This window comes from Balaenoptera physalus (genome assembly GCF_965194825.1).
Source record: "Balaenoptera physalus genome assembly, chromosome: 3".
Classification (NCBI taxonomy): Eukaryota; Metazoa; Chordata; class Mammalia; order Artiodactyla; family Balaenopteridae; genus Balaenoptera; species Balaenoptera physalus.
In genome coordinates this window covers 49204003-49223943 of record NC_138890.1, presented here as the reverse complement: position 1 = coordinate 49223943, position 19941 = coordinate 49204003, and the positions used below count along the sequence as shown (strand labels likewise).

Here is a 19941-nt window from a genome sequence, read left to right as displayed (position 1 = left end):
ATCACAGATGCTACTGCACAGCCAATGCCGGGCTCTCCGAATACTCCTAGCATATCTTTTGGCACCAGATAAGCCCAGCAAACCTGTGCTACTCCCTGTTCTCCTCTTAGCTCCTGCCCAAATTCATGTTCAAGCTTGGAGGCTCACTGCATCACAGAATGTCACAGCAGTTCAGCAAGGAAGGACTTCTGGGGATATCTAATCCAATATTTCAACTGTTCCTTGAACTACTGACCAGAAGTAACCTTACCTCCTGATTACAGGGAATGCCGTAGACAGCCCAGACTCTCTAGACAGCCCAGTTCATGTGTAGATACCTTTGATGATTTGGAGTCTAGGTTTATTTATTAATATCTTCTTTGTGTGTGTGTGTGTGTGTGTGTGTGTGTGTGTGTGTGTGTATACGCACGCGCACATGCTAGACGTACCGAAAAGAATAACTTCCAGGGCTATTTCACTGGTATTTTCACTAATACAGGAAGTGAGTCCTTAATGAAACATAAACTGTTGACAGGAGAATAGTGATAGAAAAAAAAATAGTAGGACAAATATTCAAGATTTGGAAATGTAGATGAAGAAGGAAAATCAATTGTGAACAGCTACATCCATAATGAAGTACTTCTTTTTTTTTTTCTCCTTAGCTGAGGGATCTTCCAAATTCAGTCGGAGAAAACGAGCTTCATGCAGCAGAAAGGATTTGGATTAGACAGTCAAGGACCTTTTCCCTGGGAAGCGGTCAGAGGAAGGTGAGGCTTCTCTTGATGACTCCCATGTTCTCTTATGTGGGCCAGGCTCTCTCTGATCTGGAGACAGAGGTGAATGAAAGAAACCTGGGAGGTGCTTTCATCCCAGGAATTTGCTAACTGGCAGAAGGGGAGGAAGGAAGGAGGAGAGGAGGAGTCTATTAAAATCCACTCTGTTACGGACAGGTTCAATAGAGAGGCTGGCCTGTGGTCTCAGAATGACTCATGCCCCACCTGACGTCCTGACAGCTAGAGGGGCTTAGCTGGCTTGGGCTTCCCTGCTCGCATTGGCCTAGGAGGCTCTCAGAGGGGGGCCTCTGGACAACTTCCAGGTGGACCTGGTTAGCACCAATATCCCCTACTATGGGCTGTGAGAGCGCTTTGGAAATAGAAATAATAGCAATATGTAAAAATCTTGGCTATCTAAAATGCCTCAGGAAATGAAGCATTTTGGATAGTGGAATTTTCCATAAAGCTGAAGATTTTTCTATATAAGTAGAGACTCTTATTTTTGTGTGTGTGTTTTTTTTTAATAGATCAATTGAATCAATATACCATTTCTGGTTTACTTGGAGACAACGAGTGAATGATAGTTGTTCTATGCCATTAATATAGTCATTCCCTAGGGGGTTAATGAACTACACTGTTTGCTCCAAAACTAAATGCTGACACCTTTGTGCTTATTGAGCTCTTCTGTCTGCTTTTCCGTTTTTCTGACCCTCCTTGCTTCAAGATACCTTCGCCTCTCATTTCTTGTCAATATCAGTGCATCTGATTCTAGTGGTCTCATTTTTTCCTTTGCATTTGTCTCTTTTCTTTCCACTTGTAGATCATAAGCTACTGTTGATCTTACCTAACTTTGCCCAGTAACTGGTATCAGACCAAAGTAGAGGCTCAATATTTATATTAATTTATTTGTTCAATAAACAGGTATTGAGCATTTACTCTGTAGTAGGCAACATGGTAAGTGCTGAGGATCCCATGACAAAAAACTCAGGTGAACCGGCTGGCTGACTGTCATGATTTGGGAATTCACTTCTAAAGGAGGCTTTGGCTCAGCCCTTCCTGCAAGTCCGCTCTTCTCTCACCATCCTCCAGCCTCGTGGCTCTCACACTGCATGTGCCTCGGAATCACCTGGAGGGCTTGTTAAACACACATGGCTGGGCTGCACTCCCGGAGTTTCTGACTCTTGCGTGAGACCCAAGAACGTTCCCTTCTCAGAAGTTCCCACGGGATGCTGATGTAGCTGGTCTGGGGCCGTCGCACCTGAAGCACAACTTTAGCCACATGACCTTCACTCTGCCGCTCAAATGCTCAGTCTTGCTTTCACCCCCAGGCGCTTGCCTTTGCTGTGCCCTCCATCCGATCTTGGCCCTGGCGGCCTCCTTTCATCCCCTCCTCAGAGAGGCCTTGCTCCAACACCCAAGTGAATGTTGTTTTCCCCTTCCCAGGCCCTCAGTGTCACATTTCTCTGTTTCGTTTCCTCCTTAGACTTCTGTCACTCTCTGAAATTACCTTTGTATGGTTGTCTCAAGGATGACTGTGATTGATAAGAGATACTAACACACCTGGGCAAAGGACGCACGTTTCTTTAATATAATTAAAAGACGTAAGAGTTTCAGTGCGTGAAGACAGCTACACAAAGCTGGGGAGGGAGCAGTGGTTTTCTGTTAGAAGTCACAGCCCTTCAAGTCCCTGTGGCTGGTGTGTCAGCTGGTTGAGGTGAGGATCCCCTCTGTCCTCTGGGAGCTCCGACTCATCCGTTCTTAGGGTCCCGTCACTCTCCAGACTCCTGTTTACTGATCTGCGGACTCAGTGTTTCCTGCAAGCTCACTTTCCCAGGTGAAACATCTTCTAGGCAGGATGGAATTTCAGACTTGCCTGCATCTATTCCCGCGATCTTATATTTTTGGGGTTTTTTTTCTGTCCTATCTATCTTATTTATTTGTTTATCTGTCTCTCTCCTCACTAGTGTATAAGTACCATGGGGTGGGGGGCATTGGCTTTCTTCTTTACCAGTGTTTTCTCAGCACCCAGAGCAGAGCCTGGCAGGGAAGCGACATTTACTACCTATAAGCTCCCTCCTCCTTTCCTTCACCTAATAGGGAGCTAAGTATGTGCCTCTTGAATGTAATTTAATTCTTTCAGGGATCCGAACAGACACACTCCCGAAGACAGCCTCTTCTGTTACCCTGCAGCTTATTTCAGAGAGCGCCACAGAAGGAGAAAGGTAAATATGAGCGAGAGGATACCGTCCTCCCTCTGTATCTTCATGTAGCAAGAGCTCTCAGGCAAGAGCCTTCTGTTCACGTCCAGCTTTTTCTCTTCCTCTCATTTCCCCTGTTCTCATGTGTCGCTCTGACTTCGGAGCTATAATAACAAACCCATTACTGAAATAAGGCGCCAGAAGGGGAAAATGAGACTAAGTTACCGAGGAAGAAAGAGACGCGGCACCAGCCCCGAGCCTAGCCGTAGAGCCTGCGGGCTGTTGAATAAGGGATGTCTGTTTAATTGCAGCTTTTCCCCCTTGGTATGGTTGAGATGCATCTGTTCTTTCCCTCTCTGTGTTCTCTATTAGGTTCACACATTATTTTGCCATAAGATGTTAATGGTGTCTGCAAAGATGAAGCGTAATTTTGGAGTTGCTATTCTTGTGCGTTCCTCCCGCAGCCCTAGTAGCTCCTCATTTTAAAGGTTTCTCTAGCCGGATGAGAAGCTTTTTGAAGACAGGGACCACATCTTGCTGTGGGTTACCTGATGATTCTGTGTTCCTCTCAGAAGCATGTACAGGGTTGGCACATCAAACACATCTGCAAATTCCCGTGGAAGCATGTTGCCCATTTCTTCTCCTAGCCCCTTTTCTTTTGTCTTTGTTGCTTGACTCAACTGAGGGAGGTGATGAGTGAATGCTGACTTCCCTTCCTTGCTTTTCCCGAGGAGGGCTGATGGGTAAGTGGCGATTCGTTCATTTACTCAAATATATTTACTGGAAACCCCGCTAGGCATCAGGCTGTGTGCCAGGCATGGGGAAGATAATGGTGATGAAGACAGAGTCAGTGCTCACTGTCTTGGTGCTTACATTCTAATAGGGGAAGCAGACAAAAACAGGTTGACTAATAAGTAGTTATAAACTCGGTAAAAGCTGTGAATGAAAACCAAGGTGAAAAAGATAATGGATAGTGAGAGAGGTGACCTCCTTTCCATGAGGTGGTTAGGAAAGGACTCTCTGAGAGTTAATCTGGGACCTAAAAATGGAGAAACAGCAAGCTGTGTTGAAGAATGAGGGGATAAGCACATGCAAGTGTCCTGAGATAAGCAATGTCCTGTTGGAGGAACTAAAAGAAGGCCCCTGTGGGAGAGGTAGAAAATGGCATAAATCTAAGTTAGAGGGGCAGGCAGAGGCTAGATCATGGGTTGTATGTTCATTTTGCTTAAACCCAGTATTCTGCTCTACTTCCTGTCATTTAGATCCTGAAGAAGCCATAGATTAATTCTTAAACTTGAGTGTGTAACAGACTCTCCCAGGGAGCTTATAAAACTGAAACACTTGCTTAGAGCTTCTGTTATAGTATGCAGACTAATTAGGGCTCATTCTGTTACAAGTAATAGAAAGCTAACTCAAACCAACTTAAGTAGAAACTAAACAACTGTTAATGGCTTTCCTACTTGGGAAATCAAAGGGGTGGGTTGGCTTCAGGCATGGCTGGATCTAGCAGTTAAATTATGTCATTAAAGCTCCCTCTCTCTTTTTTAAAGTTCTTCTTATGTATATATTGGCTTCATCCTTAGGGAGGCTTTCTCCACATGGTGGTAAAAATAGGGATAGGAACTCTAGGCTTGTATCATTGATACAAGATATTGATCACAAATATTGATCCCAGAGGAAAGAGTGCCAGAGCTTCTCTTTCAGTTTCATGTCAACTCCTAAATGGACTCTGATTAACCTTGCTTGGGTCACATGCTCACAAGAGGTGTCCAAAGAGATGGGGTACACAAGTTGGCCATCTGAGTAGTAGAGAAAGCAAGATCACTTGAGTGATTAGCATCACCAGAATCACTTGGGGGGTGGGGAAGGAAAGTGTCCGTGAAGAAGAAATACAGAAGTCAAGAAGACTGAATGTGGCAGATATTCACCACAGAAGATCTGGGCAGGGCAGGATTCTGATTTCCTAACACTAACCCCAGCTGGTGTTTTGAAACAGACATTGTAAAACATTGCCAGAGATTGCTTTGCAGATTGAGAACCTGAGGCTATAGAGAATGGGGGTGTCACAACAATGACAGATGTGGATGCTATGAAAATTGCCAAAAGCCTTACAAGAGTATCATAGTCATTGCCCTGGTCTCTAGGTCTCCTTTCTTAAATTTTAGTAATGTAATTCATGTTAGTTATTTTACCCTTAGCTATAGGAAACAGAAACCAACTTGCTTGTTTTTATAAAGGGAGGAGGATTCATTTGAAGGATATGATTTGTCAAATTTCTTAGAAAATTCTCCTGGAATTTTAATTAGAATTACACAGAGTTAATAGATAAATAAGGGGAAAATTAACATCATTACAAATGTGAAGTAATTGCATCCATGAACATAACTCTCTCTTTCTTCAATTCTTCTTATATGCCATTAAATATATTTTGAAATAATAGTGGTATACATTCTTCCTTTATTGCTCTTAGCTATTATTATTTTTGTTCCTGATGTAAATAAATTTCTATTTTCTATTGGTTATTGCTGGTGTAGACACATGCTATTGCATTTTATAAATTTATCTTAAATCTGGCAATTTTACCAAATTCTATTATTAGTTCTTTTAGTTTGTTTCTTGATTATGTCAGTTTTTAAAATACAGATGATTATATCATCTGCTAATAATGACAGTTTTGTCTCTTTCCTTCTAATATTATGCTTTTATCTCTTTTTTAATATAAATTTATGTATTTATTTTATTTTTGGCTGCTTTTGGTTCTTCGTTGCTGTGTGTGGCTTTCTCTAGCTGCAGCGAGCGGGGGCTACTCTTCGTTGCGGTGTGTGGGCTTCTCATTGAGGTGGCTTCTCTTGTTGCGGAGCATGGGCTCTAGGCACGCGGGCTTCAGTAGTTGTGGCACGTGGGCTCAGTAGTTGTGGCTCATGGGCTCTAGAGTGCAGGCTCAGTAGTTGTGGCACACGGGCTTAGTTGCCCAGCAGCATGTGGGATCTTCCCAGAACAGGGCTCGAACCTTTGTCCCTTGCATTGGCAGGCAGATTCTTAACCACTGTGCCACCAGGGAAACCCCTATCTTTCTTGTCTTATTGAATTGGGCAAGGTTTCCAGTATTATTTTGAGTGGTACTGGTGATAGTTGAAACCTTAGCTTATTCTTGATTTAAAGAAGATTTGAAGATTTTAGAAGAATATATCTAAAGAGTTTTTATTAAATTGAATGTTCGATGTAGGTCTATGGAATATAGCTTTTATCAACTTAAGGAAAGTTCTTTCAACTCCTAGTTTTCTGAGAGTTTTTCATAATTAAGTAAGTATTGAAATTTATAAAATGCCTTTTCTATAACTATTGAGATAAGAATGTGACTTTTTCTCCTTTTGTGCATGATTGTAGAAAATGATATTGATGATTTTTTTCTTATGTTTAACCATATTTGCTTTTCTTGAATAAATCCTACTTGGTCATGAGAGATTTTTTCCAAAAAATTAAAAGCTAACATTTTACTCAAAATTTTCATATATATGGTTAAATGAAGAGTCATATAATTTTTCTTATAATTTTCTTTCCTAGCTTTTGGTAAAGTTTTATAAGCCTCATAAAAATAGATTGAAAATCTCTCTCTTTCTCTCTCTCTCTCTTTTTAAAAAACAATTTGTATAAATGAGGGATTGTCATCTCTTCCTCGAAAGTTTGTTAGAAGTCTTCTATCAAATCATCTAAGACTTGTGCTTTTTTTTGGAGAGAAGGAAGGACTTTTATTATCTTCTTAATTTCTTTAATGACTAATTAGATTACTTAAATTTTATATTTATTTTTGTACCAATTTTGATAATTACGTATAGTTTAAGAAATTTACATATTTCATTTAGATTTTCTTGTTTTATTCACATATAGTTTATAATTTAAAAATAAAAAATTTATATTTAATATCAATCTGTGGTTTTAAAACTTTGCATGGTATCTTTAAACTTTTAAATCAGTCATTCCAGAGTTTGCCCACATTATTACTATTTTTCAAGCCCCATTTTGGAATTTTTTCATTTTCATTATTATTTTTTATTTTTATATTCATTTGTTTCTATATTTTTCTTTTTTTACATTAAAATTTTTTAAATTGGGGTTTAGTTGCTTTACAATGTTGTGTTAGTTTCTGCTGTACAATGAAGTGAATCAGCTATATGTATACATATATCACCTCCCTCCCATTCCCCCATCCCACCCATCTAGGTCACCCCAGAGCTCCCTGCACTATACAACAGGCTCCCACTGGCTATCTGTTTTACACATGGCAGTGTATATATGTCAATCCCAATCTCTCAATTCATCACACCCCCTCTCCCCTCCCCCGTGTCTGCACGTCCATTCTCTACATCGGCATCTCTATTCCTGCCCTGCAAATAGGTTCATCTGTACCATTTTTCTAGATTCCACATATATGTGTTAATATATGATATTTGTTTTTCTCTTTCTGACTTACTTCACTCTGTATGACAGATTCTAGGTCCATCCACATCTCTACAAGTGACCCAATTTCATTCCTTTTTATGGCTGAGTAATATTCCATTGTATATACGAACCACATCTTCTTTATCCATTCATCTGTTGATGGACATTTAGGTTGTTCCGTGTCCTGGCTATTGTAAATAGTGCTACAATGAACACTGGGGTGCATGTGTCTTTTTGAATTATGGTTTTCTCAGGGTATATGCCCAGTAGTGGGATTGCTGGTCATATGGTAGTTCTATTTTTAGTTTTTTAAGGAACCTCCATACTCTTCTCCATTTTTCTTTAATTCACCGTATCTTTTGGTGTATCTTATGCTCTTTTATTTTGTTGAGTTGAACACTTAGCTTGCTCCTTCAACTTTTTATATTGTTTTTGTTAATTATATTTAAAGCTAGAATTTTTCTTTTAGTACTGCTTTGCCATTTTCTACAAGTTTCGATATGCATTGATTTCTTTGTTTTTTGATTAGAAGAGTTTTATAATTTCATTCTTGGATTTCTCTTTAACCCACGGATTATTCAGCAGCAATATTTTTGTTTTAGTTTGCAGATATATTGAATTTTTAAGCTGCCATTAAAATTGTTAATTTTATTCTGCTGTGATAAAAGAACAGATTCCACATGATGTTGATTCTTTGGGATATTTGGAACCTTCCTTTGTGTCCTTTATTTTTGTAAAAGTTACAGTAAGTGCTAGAAAGCGTTGATGTTCTTCATTTGATGGCTGCTAAGTTTCATATATTTTACTAGATCTAGGTTATTCATTGCATCAAGAATATCTTCTATATCTTTATTTTTTGTTTACTTGATCTATCAGTTTTGAGAGGGGTGTGTAAAATCTCTCATATTTCTCTATATAGTTCTGCATGATCCAACAGTGAAATATAAAGTCCACTTTTTGAACATTTTTTTTAAAAACCACTAGAGCCCTTTGTCGCATGAACTCCTGTATGGAAACCCAGTTTAAAGATGCATAAAAGCAGAGGCACCCGGGTTGGAGGGGTGACACTGTGGGGGACTATAGTCAATCCTTATCATCTTCCTCATTCTGTAGGGGTTCCCCCCAAACTCTGCAAAGCTCCAGCACCACAGGGAACTGGCTTTTAAAGCCACTGGGGAAGAGAAGGGAGAACAGACTTGAACTCAACCCCTCTTCTGTTTTTAATTAGTTTCATCCTCTTAACCAAATTATTTTTCCTCTCCTTAAAAATGAGACAGTTGAGACAGGTGTTTTCTGAAGGTAAGATATAAAGTTCTCTCATTCTAAATAGTTAATGATCATCTACTGAGTGCCCAGCACTATAATCATATTTGCTTATGTGTTAGCACCAATAATCTCTACACTTTGTCAAGGGGCTTTTCTTCCATTATCTCATTGAATCCTCACATCAGCCGTATGGGATACACTGGAGATGCAACAGGGAGTAAGATGGGTGGTCCCTATCCAGAGCTCTCTGTCTCCAATCCATTTGGAATGCCTATCAGAAGAGAGAGGAAAAACTTGGCAGTTAAGACTATGGGGTTTGGAATCAGGGCTCAAATTCCATCCCTGCTACTTATTAACTGTGTGTCCTTGGGCAAACTACTTAACCACTCTGAGCTTGGGATTTATTTTCCTCATCTGCAAGATGGTGATAATAATGGTGTCTAGCACTGTGCTTGACACAGGGTAGATGGTCAATAAGTATTAAGGAGTAATCCCATAAGACGTAGAGATTCTAGGGAATTCCCTGGCGGTCCAGTTGTTAGGGCTCTGTGCTTCCACTGCAGTGGGCACGGGTTTGATCCCTGGTCGAGGAACTAAGATCCCACGTGCCACGTGGTGCGGCTTAAAAAAAGAAAAAAAAAGAAAAAGAAGAAGTAGAGATTCTAGCTTGGGAGAAAGAAACAACAGATGGGAAACACACTGTGGAAGATTGCTGTGCTCAAGCATCAGGAGAAACGGGAGCTGGGCTACCTGATGTCTAGGCTAGATGTGTAAGTCTCAGATGCATTTCCCTGGCACCTCTGGCCTTTGTGTGTATGAACCACCCTCAGCTCTGAGGCCTGAGTTTCGATGGGCGAGAGAATGGCACAGAAACTCCAGAGGCTCTGGCTTCTGGTCTGTCTGTGGGTCTGCTCACGGCACACCCTGCCCAGGTTCATTACGCAGTAATGAGGAGACCCCGGTAATGAGCTGACCTTGTTAGAATTAATGGATAGTGGGGTAATGGGTCTGTGTGACTCATTAGATATAGAAGAGGGATCCAGCTTTCCTACATTTAATTTAATTGAAACTCTAAAACATTTATTACTTTGGGCACATGATAGTAACTTGCGTTTTTAAATATCAAAGTGATAATTTCAGCTGTTTCCAAAAGGGAAAATGGGGCCGGAGGGGGCAAAGCAAGAAAAAAGGGGCTCTGGGGAAGAAGTTGTTGCTCAGAGAATGGGAAATGGGAGGCTTGGGGTCTGTTTTGATTGAGTTTTGGTGAGTGACTTGGACAAGTCTCTTTACCTCTTAAGGCCACAATTTACTCACGGTGAGACAGAGACTCTTGGAAAGGCCACCATCATTACCACTGCCTCTCCAGTTCATAGGTGCTGAGAACATGTTAGGTATAGCCAGCCCATGGCTTTATTTATGTGTAGTGTAGGTACTCTGCTTACTGCCAATTTATTGAGGAAGAAATAGAGGCTGAGAGGGGTTAAATCACCTGCCTGAGGCCACCAGAGGGTGTAGAGTGCAGGTAGGATTTGAAGGATGGTTGGCCTTAGTCCACAACTCTTGCACCTTCCCCCATGCCGTGTACCACCGTCCCCTCTAAGGCCTCTTCCTGCTTCAATGTTCCATGAGTTCTGTGGGCAGAGGGCTATTCTGGGCCCCCTGTTTTAAGAAACTGTCATCTGCTTATTCCCTGAAAGTTTATATACCTTGGAATTTATTGAACCCCATTAAGGAGTTGAGATTTAGGTGTAGGAAGAAGGTATTAGCTAACATTTTGTGAGAATTTCTTCTAGGCGCCTTCTCACTCCCCCATCCCTCATTTTTTTTTGGACCACAGTTGAAAGTATATGTATATGATCTTGTATCCTTTTTCCCTTCCTAATTTAAGAACATTAGCGTTTCCAAAAGTTATTAAAATTCCTCAGGATTATCATTTTTAATTTCTGCCAAGTGCTGCCTCATAAGGAGGTATTGTCATTTACCTAATCAATCCCTTATTTTTGAACATGGAAGTTATTTCCAGTTTGTCGTGATTATAAATGATAATATGAACATCGTTGGGCATAAAGCATTTAAAAATTTTAGGTTATTTCTTTAAGATTGACATCTATATTTTAAAATATTTTTTCTTGGTTATAAATATAATACAAAGGTATTTTAGAAGGTTTAAGAAGCAAGGGAAATTTAAAGAGGGAAAGAATAACAGTTATTATTATTAGCTAATACTTATACAGGGCTTTCTAGGTACCTGGAACTATTCTAAGCACTTTACATAAATTAACTTATTAATTGCCACAACAACCATTTGAGATACATACATAAACATTTTTGCTATTTCTTGATTATTTCCTTAGGAAAGCAAATTTCTTTAAAATATAGAAACATTTTTAAGATCCTTCAGCTGTATTACCAAGCTGATTTTCAGAGATATGGTAGCTGTTTATCCTCAAACCAATAGGATGTGAGTGTGCCCTTCTCTCTGCACTTTCACCAGCACAGTGTTTTATCATTTTAAAGAGTGTTTGAGTCTTGAGTGTTTTCTACTGCATCATTCTACCTCGAAGGACCTTTGAAGCTTTGGGCTGATGCATCATAGATCTCCAGCTGATAAAAGCTCAAGAGCTGCTTGTGGTGGCTACTAAGATATTTGTATAGTTTGCTGGTATGGAATCTGAGAGCTGAGTTGAGGACAGGGTGGGATCCAGGAAGCAATGTGTGTGTGCACATCTCTGGTGTCATGCTGGCCAAGGATGCAGAATACAGGATCCTCCTGTGTCTATTCCTCTAGGGGAAAACTCCAAAGAGCTCTAGGGGGATGAGAAGCTCACGTATCAGACAGAGAAAGGTAAATATGGTAGGCAAATGAGTTTTACATTTGTGATTCAAGGGAGATGCCATAGACATTCAATTTGGAAAATAAAAGTTCATCCTGAATTGTAGCAACAAAGAGAGTCTTCTCTCTGGACCCCCTGGAACCTGGCAGACTCTGAAGGAGGAGGGAACAGGTAATTCAGAGTCATGATCTATTAGATCAATGTCATGCCTAAAATTCCTGATATCCATACAGAACCAGGCATGATCCTGGAAGCTGTGTAGACATATAAGGCTTCCATCTACTTTGGTCAAAGATCACAGATCTTTCTTTATCTTTTTTTTTTTTCCCCTTTCTTCTCCCCTTTTCTCCCTCCCTCTGTCTACTCCTTCCCTCCCTCCCTTCCTTCAGCATTACTGGATTTTTCACATTATAAAAGTAATGCATATTTATTTTTATCATATTAAACAATTCAGAGGTGCATGAGGTTAACAGTAATAATCTTCCTCTTTATTCCCATCCTTTCCAGATAACCAATGCTAATAGTTCGGTCTGTATTTTTCCACACATTTTTAAAATGCTGCTACAACTATACAAATTTCTTCCCCTTTTTCTTTTTTAAAATAAAATAACTAAACCCAAACTCTATACATTATTTGCTTTTTTGACTTAAAGACATATCAGAGAAAATGCTCTAGGTCAGGATATAAGTCTCACTCAAATAATAATAGCTTCATTTAAGCACCATTGATGACTATCAAAATGAGTAAGCCACATGAGGCTACTCAAAGGAAAAAAAGTATAAACACTTTATGAATAGAATCATAAAAATAAATAATAGCTTCATAATATTTCATCATATGGATACACCATAAAATTATTTGGCCAGTCCCCTACTGAAGAGCATTCAAATAATTTTCAAACTCATTCTCCTTTTCCTTTCCTCTATCCCTTCCTGTACCAGCTGATCTGTAATAAACATCCTCATACATAACTCCTTTCATACAGATGCTTATATTTTTGTAGGATAGAGTCCCAAAATATGGGATTATTAGGACAAAGGAAACATTAAACTTTAACCTTCAATAACTTGTCTTGCCTCTTTTAGTTACTTATTTTTTGTTGAGCCCTTTCACCTATATTATTTAACTTGATGTTTATGGCACCTTCATGCAGTAGGCAAGGTGAAGGGCATTGTTTTTACCTTGCAGGTGAGCCTCAGTGAGATTAAGTGACTTGTCCAAGGTCACACAGCCAGCAAATGGCTGAGACTGTCTTAGAGCTCTTCTGTCTCTGAGACTTGTGCTTGATCCATTAAATATTTCTTCTCTACTCCTCCTTGGTTATATTTTTCAAGATTCCCTAGGAAAAGGAAAGGAGGCTCCATCAGAAAGATGGCCCCATTTATTTAAAGAGAAGGATGCTGCTGATGAAGAAGATATTGGCCTATAATTAAACATTTGTCAAAGGAGAGAGAGAAGAGGTTTCCTCAAAGTTTGGTTTTGGGTTTTCAAAAGTAGTTTTTAAGTTTTAAGAATTTTCAGTGGCCCTGCACTGTGCAGGTGATTCCCTGCCTCTGGTCTTCTTAGCCTAAATACTCAGCAGAATGAAGAGACAAAAGCTGGCCTCTGGCCTCCTCCGTCTTCTGTCTCTGAGTCCATCTCCCTCCTGATGCCTCCCCTGTGTCTAGTTTCTCATATTCAAGAGGCTCTTGATGAGCACCTGATGCTCTCTTATGGGCTGAAGCCTCCTGGGGATGCTCAGTTTCTAAGCAAAGAGTAATATGAGGCTCTCAGGGGAAACAAGCCTTGATGTAACCTTGAGAAAAACCATACAGAACATGCCTCCAACCTCACTGCTCTGCTTCCCCCACTAGATGTGGCCCAATTTCTTTCCCTGCCTTTTGTGCCTTGGGACCTCGTCCTCTTCTCTCTGTCAAAATCTGCCTGCAAAAGAGGATCTTTTCGTAGTCTTTATTCTTGAGCATGACTACCAGCCTGTGGTTCTTTCTCCCTGAAGGATTTGCATTTTCAGACTCACATCTTTTGGGGAAAATATTCGTTGTTAAAGAATTAATAGATGAGGAAGGGATATGGGGAACAGGAAGCCTTTTCAGTGTTCCTGAAATAGTTATCAGGATAACTAGCATTTACTGAGCACTTACATTGTGCCAGGAACTATTTCATCTTCACATCTACTCTACGAAGCATTTAATATCCCAGTTTTACCAATGAGGAAACTGAGGCACACCCTGGTTAAGTGACTAGTACAAAGTCATACACAGTGCTTTACCAATTTGGTAAGTAATTAATGGTGGCATTAATTGTAAGATTCACCATTATTTTATTTACATTAAGAAAAAAAATCCTGCCAGTTAAACTAAGAAATGACTTTAGGAAATGATAAATGTGAAAAAATACATCTTAGAATCAATGGCTCTATGTGACGGAGCTGGGGTTTGAAGCCCAACAGATCAACTGCAGTATTTAATAGCTTTTCTACCATGTTACTCATGCCACAGGCAGAGTCTTTTCTTTTTTTTTTTGGTCTGTGCCATGAGGCATGCAGGATCTTAGTGAAGCGTGGAGTCTTAACCACTGAACCGCCAGGGAAGTCTGGGTAAAGTAATTTTTGACTACTGTTTTACCAAGTCAGCATTCTTCAAAATGTTTTGAAAGAGTACTGGATATAATGGTGGAAAATGTGGGCCAAGTGTGTTTGGGAAAGGCTGCATTAAATAGATTTTTCTACTGTAGGACTCCTTCAAGGACTTTAGTATCAACATGTGTTTTGTACTTTTACGGGAGGGAGATAGAATATGCATCGTTTCCCAAACTTTTTTTGGTGGTGGAGCATTTTATGGAACGTCTGTCCTTTGGGACACATTTTGGAGTACTTAGTGGTAGGTCATGTCTCTAATCTGGCAACAAATGTGTACAGAAGTTCAAGTTTTGTTTTGCTTAATGAATCCAGTCTTTGTGAGCAATTATTGTATATCAGGCATGGTGGGTCTATAATGACAAGTTTGAAACTAAGCCGACATATCTAGGCAGTTTTCCTCACATCTGGTCCACCTCTTTCACTCAATATTAATTTAAGAAACATGTTTTAAATACCTAATATAGTGTTTTTCAAAACATTGGTTATTTATGGCAATGGACTCCAAACTTTTAAAATAAGGCATCCCCACCAGAAAACAGAAACTTGTTTTAAGCCAACATCATGGTTACTCTGGGCCTGACTGAATGTACTGATGAATGTAAAGGTCCCCTTTGCATAGTGGAAGGCACCAATTTCCATTGCTTGATTAAAAGAAAAATGTTTTGCAGAAACTTTTTGTATAGGTTACAATTGCTTTTAGTTATAAATAACAATAGCATCTACCTGATGCTTAATCTAATGATGTTTAAGCAATAAAGATATTTGGTTGATTAAATTCCTAAAAGAGGAAGAAGTTCAGAGGTAGCTGGTCCAGGGTTCAGACATGTCACGAGTGACCTAGACTTTTCTTCTTTGCATCCCCTATCCCCTGCAACCCTGCAGTGCTGTCTTGATGCCTCATGGGCATAGGATGTGTGCTGCAGTCCCAGGCATCACCTCTCTGTCCAAAGCAGAAAAAGGGCTAGGGTGGCACTAACCATACTTTTCCTTTTTATTAAGAAAGCAAAATATTCCTGGAAGTCCCCAGCAGCTGTCTCCTAATATCTTACTGGCAGAACTGCTGATATCCATGACCATACCTGGCTGCAAGGGAGCTGTAGACCAGGACTGTCATGATTAGTTTTGGCCAAGTGATTCTCCAAGAGAGGTCTTTGGACCAATAGCATCACCATCACCTGGGAACTTGCTACACATGCTAATTCTTAGGCCTCACCTCAGACCTACTGAATCCGAACCGCATGGAGTAGGGACAGTGACGTTTGTGTGTGTTATTGAAGTATAGTTGATTTACAGTACTATATTAGTTTCAGGTGTACTGCATAGTGATTCAATATTTTTATAGATTATACTCCATTTAAAGTTATTATAAAATATTGGCTATATTTCCCTGTGATATACAATATAACCTTGTTGCTTATTTATTTTATATAGTGGTTTGTATCTCTTAATCCTGTACCCCTGTATTGCCCCTCCTCCACCCCCCTCCCCACTGGTAATCAGTACTTTGTTCTCTATATCTGTGAGACTGTTTCTATTTTGTTATATTCAGTCATTTGTTTGATTTTTTAGATTCCACATATAAGTGATAACATAGTGTTTGTCTTTCTGTGTCTGACTTATTGCACTAAGCAGAGGTTAGTAGACCCTCTAGGTCTACTTATGTTGTTGCAAATGGCAAGATTTCACTCTCTTTTGTGGCTGAGTAATATTCCATTGTGCGTGTATGTGTGTATTTCTACCACATCTTCTTTATCCATTCATCTATTGATGGACATTTAGATTGCTTCCACATCTTGGCTATTTTAAATAGTGCTGTAAAGAACATTAGGATACACATATCTTTGAATTAGCGTTTTCATTTTCTTCAGATATATACCCTGGAGTAGGATTGCTGGATCATATGGTAGTCCTATTTTTAGGTTTTTGAGGAACCTCCATACTGTTTTACATAGTGGTTGGGAGAGGGGGTGAACAGGGTGTTGTGAGCAAGGCACACAGAGCACGCAGAGCTCCTAGAACAGAAAACTCCTAGAAGAGAAAACTCCTAGAAGAGAACGTAGGCAGAACACTCTTTGACTTAAGTCATAGCAATATTTTTTGGGGATTTGTCTCCTCAGATAAAGGAAACAAACTAAAAATAAATGAATTGGACCTAACTAAACTTAAAGGCTTTTGCACAGCAAAGGAAACCATTAACAAGATGAAAAGAAAACCCACTGAATGGGAGAAAATATTTGCAAAGGGTATGTCCAATAAGTGATTTGTATTTTAACAAACTCTCTGGGTAATTCTGATATGCTCAGTTTTGAGAACCACCGGCTCAGATCAATTATTTATCATCTATGATTGGGCTTGTTGTTGCCCTGAACAGAACGGAGATTCCGTTTGTAACATGAAATTTAGGGTTGGATACTGGGCAGGTGTCTAAGTGTCTAACAAGGTATATTAACCTTTGGCTGTCATATATGTTGCAAACAGGAATGATTATTATTAATGTGAAAGGCTTGCATAGGAAGTCAGCATCCGTAGGCTTGAGAACTGGTGCTTTATATCTGTTTGCTCTGTGATCTTGGGCAAATCACTGAACCTTTCTGAGTTGGCTTCCTGCTCTTTTAAGGAGAGATATCCTTGCAGGGCTCCTATAAGAATTAGTTAATACAATGAATATAGAAGGACCCTGAAAAACCCTAAGGCTTCATGTGCTGCCTGTTCCCATGTGTGGGCAGATCACTGTCTTTCTGCTTCATAAGCATCTGGTTCAGCTCTCTTGGCCTGGCCCAGACAGTCCCTGAGCAATACTAATAGGGGCCCTGTAGGCACAGAATACCAGGTTCCATCAACAAAGTCCAGATCTCCCACTTGCTCGAGGCAGGGGGTAATGTCTTGGGGAGAGAGGTGGAAAAGGAGAGGGAACATTACTGTAATGTGCCAGGGTAAGTCTGTGTTTATTGTTGCTTCGATTGTTTTTCTCGCTGCTTCTTTTTTTTTTTTAAGGGACATTTAATAGTAATATATATATATATATATATATATATTTTTTTTTTTGGCTGTGTTGGGTCTTCGTTTCTGTGCGAGGGCTTCCTCTAGTTGCGGCAAGCGGGGGCCACTCTTCATCGCGGTGCACGGGCCTCTCACTATCATGGCCTCTCTTGTTGCGGAGCACAGGCTCCAGACGCGCAGGCTCAGAGTAGCTGGGCTCATGGGCCCAGCTGCTCTGCGGCATGTGGGATCTTCCCAGACCAGGGCTCGAACTCGTGTCCCCGGCATTGGCAGGAGGATTCTCAACCACTGCGCCACCAGGGAAGCCCTTGCGCTTCTTCTTACATGAGTTTCTTGAATTTAACAAACTGGGATCTTTCAAAACAGCTTGCCAAATAGCTCACAGCCAAACAATGACAATAAAAAAGTTCAAGATGGGGTACTGATAGTGGACATGGGTAGATAATTCTCTCCCACCTTCCAGTGCCCTGGCACTTGCATGGCAAGCGGAGGCGGAATGGGATTTCTTTAGGATGTGCTAAACATTTTAAACGGCTAGAAGCTGTTTCTCCCAGTCTGTGTGCATATAACATTACCCACTGTACTGTAATCTCAAGCATATTTACAAGCTCTGAAAGTATTATAACCATAAAGACCACCTGAGCATAGCTCTCCACAGTTCAATCAATTCACTGGTAAGGATTTGTGTAGTGCCTGGGAGAGGGCACACACTGGCATTCAGGCCAAAAAGGACACAGCAGATGATTATTTTGATATGTTAGCTAGTTGCTGATACATCAGTGGTCGCCTCCCTACTGGTTGTAAGAGCCATCCTTGCCTACCAGCCACAAGTGGCAGGCAGTGGAAGAGAGAATGGCAGAGCCCAGAGAGCTGGGGACTCCACTGTACAAAAAGCCTTTGAAATACAAGGTGTCAATTTGAGACAAGGATGATCTTGTCAGGCTAAGATGTGAGGTTGTTTTGGAAAGCAGTTTGGTGAGTCCAATTCTTACAGCAGACAGAAACCCCATGAAGCTCCCTCTCAAGAGGGAGTCAGAAGTTATGAGCCAAGGACCATGATCATAAATGTTTTGTGATTCTGGAATTCTTACAAGTTTTGTTAATTCCTGCATGTGTCCACATAGCAATTAGCAGTCATCCTTATGGAGAAAGGCTTCTGGGTTTTTGTTTTTGTTTTTTCTAGTAGGAAAAGCTGGGGGACCAGCAAGGAATTAGGCAGAGGGTGGATTGAGGAGTTAGTGGTAGCTACTGGCAGAGAATCAGCTGGGAAAGACTGGAGGAGGGTATCAGGAACTAGTTTGCACTTGAAAAAGATTCTTGAGTGTGAGCTGTAGAAATTCCCAGTGGAATTCCCTGACAATGAGATTACTCATTTTACCCTCAGGCTTCAGTGGAGCCAGTGTCACTTTCCTTTCATGATACTATAGCAGATAAGGTTTGGAAACTTGTCTTATACCATTTACCAAACCTTGGACCAATAATTCATTTATTCAGTATATATTTCATGTTTATTGAGTACCTACAGGTGCTGAGTGCCATATGTAGTGTTGTTACACAACGATGAAAAAAACCTACAAAATTTATGCCTCATGGAGGTTATATTCTAATAAGGAAGACACACAAAAACTCCACAAATAAATAATTATAACTCAACAGAAGTCACATGAAAGAAATAGACCAATGAGTGAGAGGGTTACCAGTGAGGCCATGTTGAACAGGGTGGTCATTGAGCCCCTTTTGAAGATACACATTTGCACTGAAAGTTGAAGGATGAGAATGAGCCAGCCATATAAGGAGTTATCAGGAGAGCATTCCCAACAGGGAAGCAACCAACACAAAGGCCTGGAGGTGGGGGAGAGCTTGGCAGATTCTAGGAGTAGAAAGAAGGCCACTATGTCTGAAGCATGGTGAGCAAAGGCAGGGTGGGGAGAATGCTGTGAAAAAGGGTGGAGAGTTGAGGAGGGTCCAGGTCATGAAGGACTTTGTAGGGCATGGTAAGGAGTTAGGAGTTTAATCTATGGGCAATGGGATTTTTTTTTTTTTATTATTGAAGTATAGTTGATTTACAATGTTGTGTTAGTCTCTGGTGTACAGCAAAGTGATTCAGATATATATATATATATATATATATATATATATATATATACATATACACACACATGCACACACACACACACACACACACACACATATATATATATACACACACACATATGTATTCTTTTTCAGATTCTTTTCCCTTATAGGTTATTACAAAATATTGAGTATAGTTCCCTGTGCTATACTGTAGGTCCTTGTTGGTTATCTATTTTATATATAATAGTGTATATATGTTAATCCCAAACTCTTCATTGATCCCTCCCTCACCTTTCCCTTTGGTAACCATAAGTTTGTTTTCTATGTCTGCGGATCTACTTCTGTTTTGTAAGTAAGTTCATTTGTATCATTTTTTAAGATTCCACATATAAGTGGTATCATATGATATTTGTCTTTCTCTGTCTGTCTTACTTCAGTTAGAATGGTAATCTCTAGGTCCATTCTTGTTGCTGCAAATGGCATTATTTCATTCTTTTTTACGGCTGAGTAGTATTCCATTGTATATAGGTACCACATCTTCTTTATCTATTCACCTGTCGATGGACATTTAAGTTGCTTCCATGTCTTGGCTATTATAAATAGTGCTGCTATGAACATAGGGGTGCATGTATCTTTTTGAATTAGAGTTTTCTCCAGTATATGTCCAGGAGTGAGATTGCTGGATCATATGGTAGTTCTATTTTTAGTTCTTTAAGGAACCTCCATACTGTTTCCC

The 19941-nt window shown here is 40.1% G+C and overlaps 1 protein-coding gene across 1 annotated transcript in view; it reads left to right on the top strand.

Annotated features, from left to right (window-relative positions):
- Positions 1-384: 384 nt before the first annotated feature.
- Positions 385-19941, top strand: part of LOC309657791 (uncharacterized protein) — a 689801-nt gene continuing 670244 nt past the window's right edge. Inside the window, exons 1-2 of the mRNA XM_082455686.1 lie at positions 385-746; positions 2893-2974. Of these exons, the coding sequence (XP_082311812.1) occupies positions 682-746; positions 2893-2974 (147 nt within the window). The 5' untranslated portion in view covers positions 385-681. The remainder of the gene's footprint in view (positions 747-2892; positions 2975-19941) is intronic.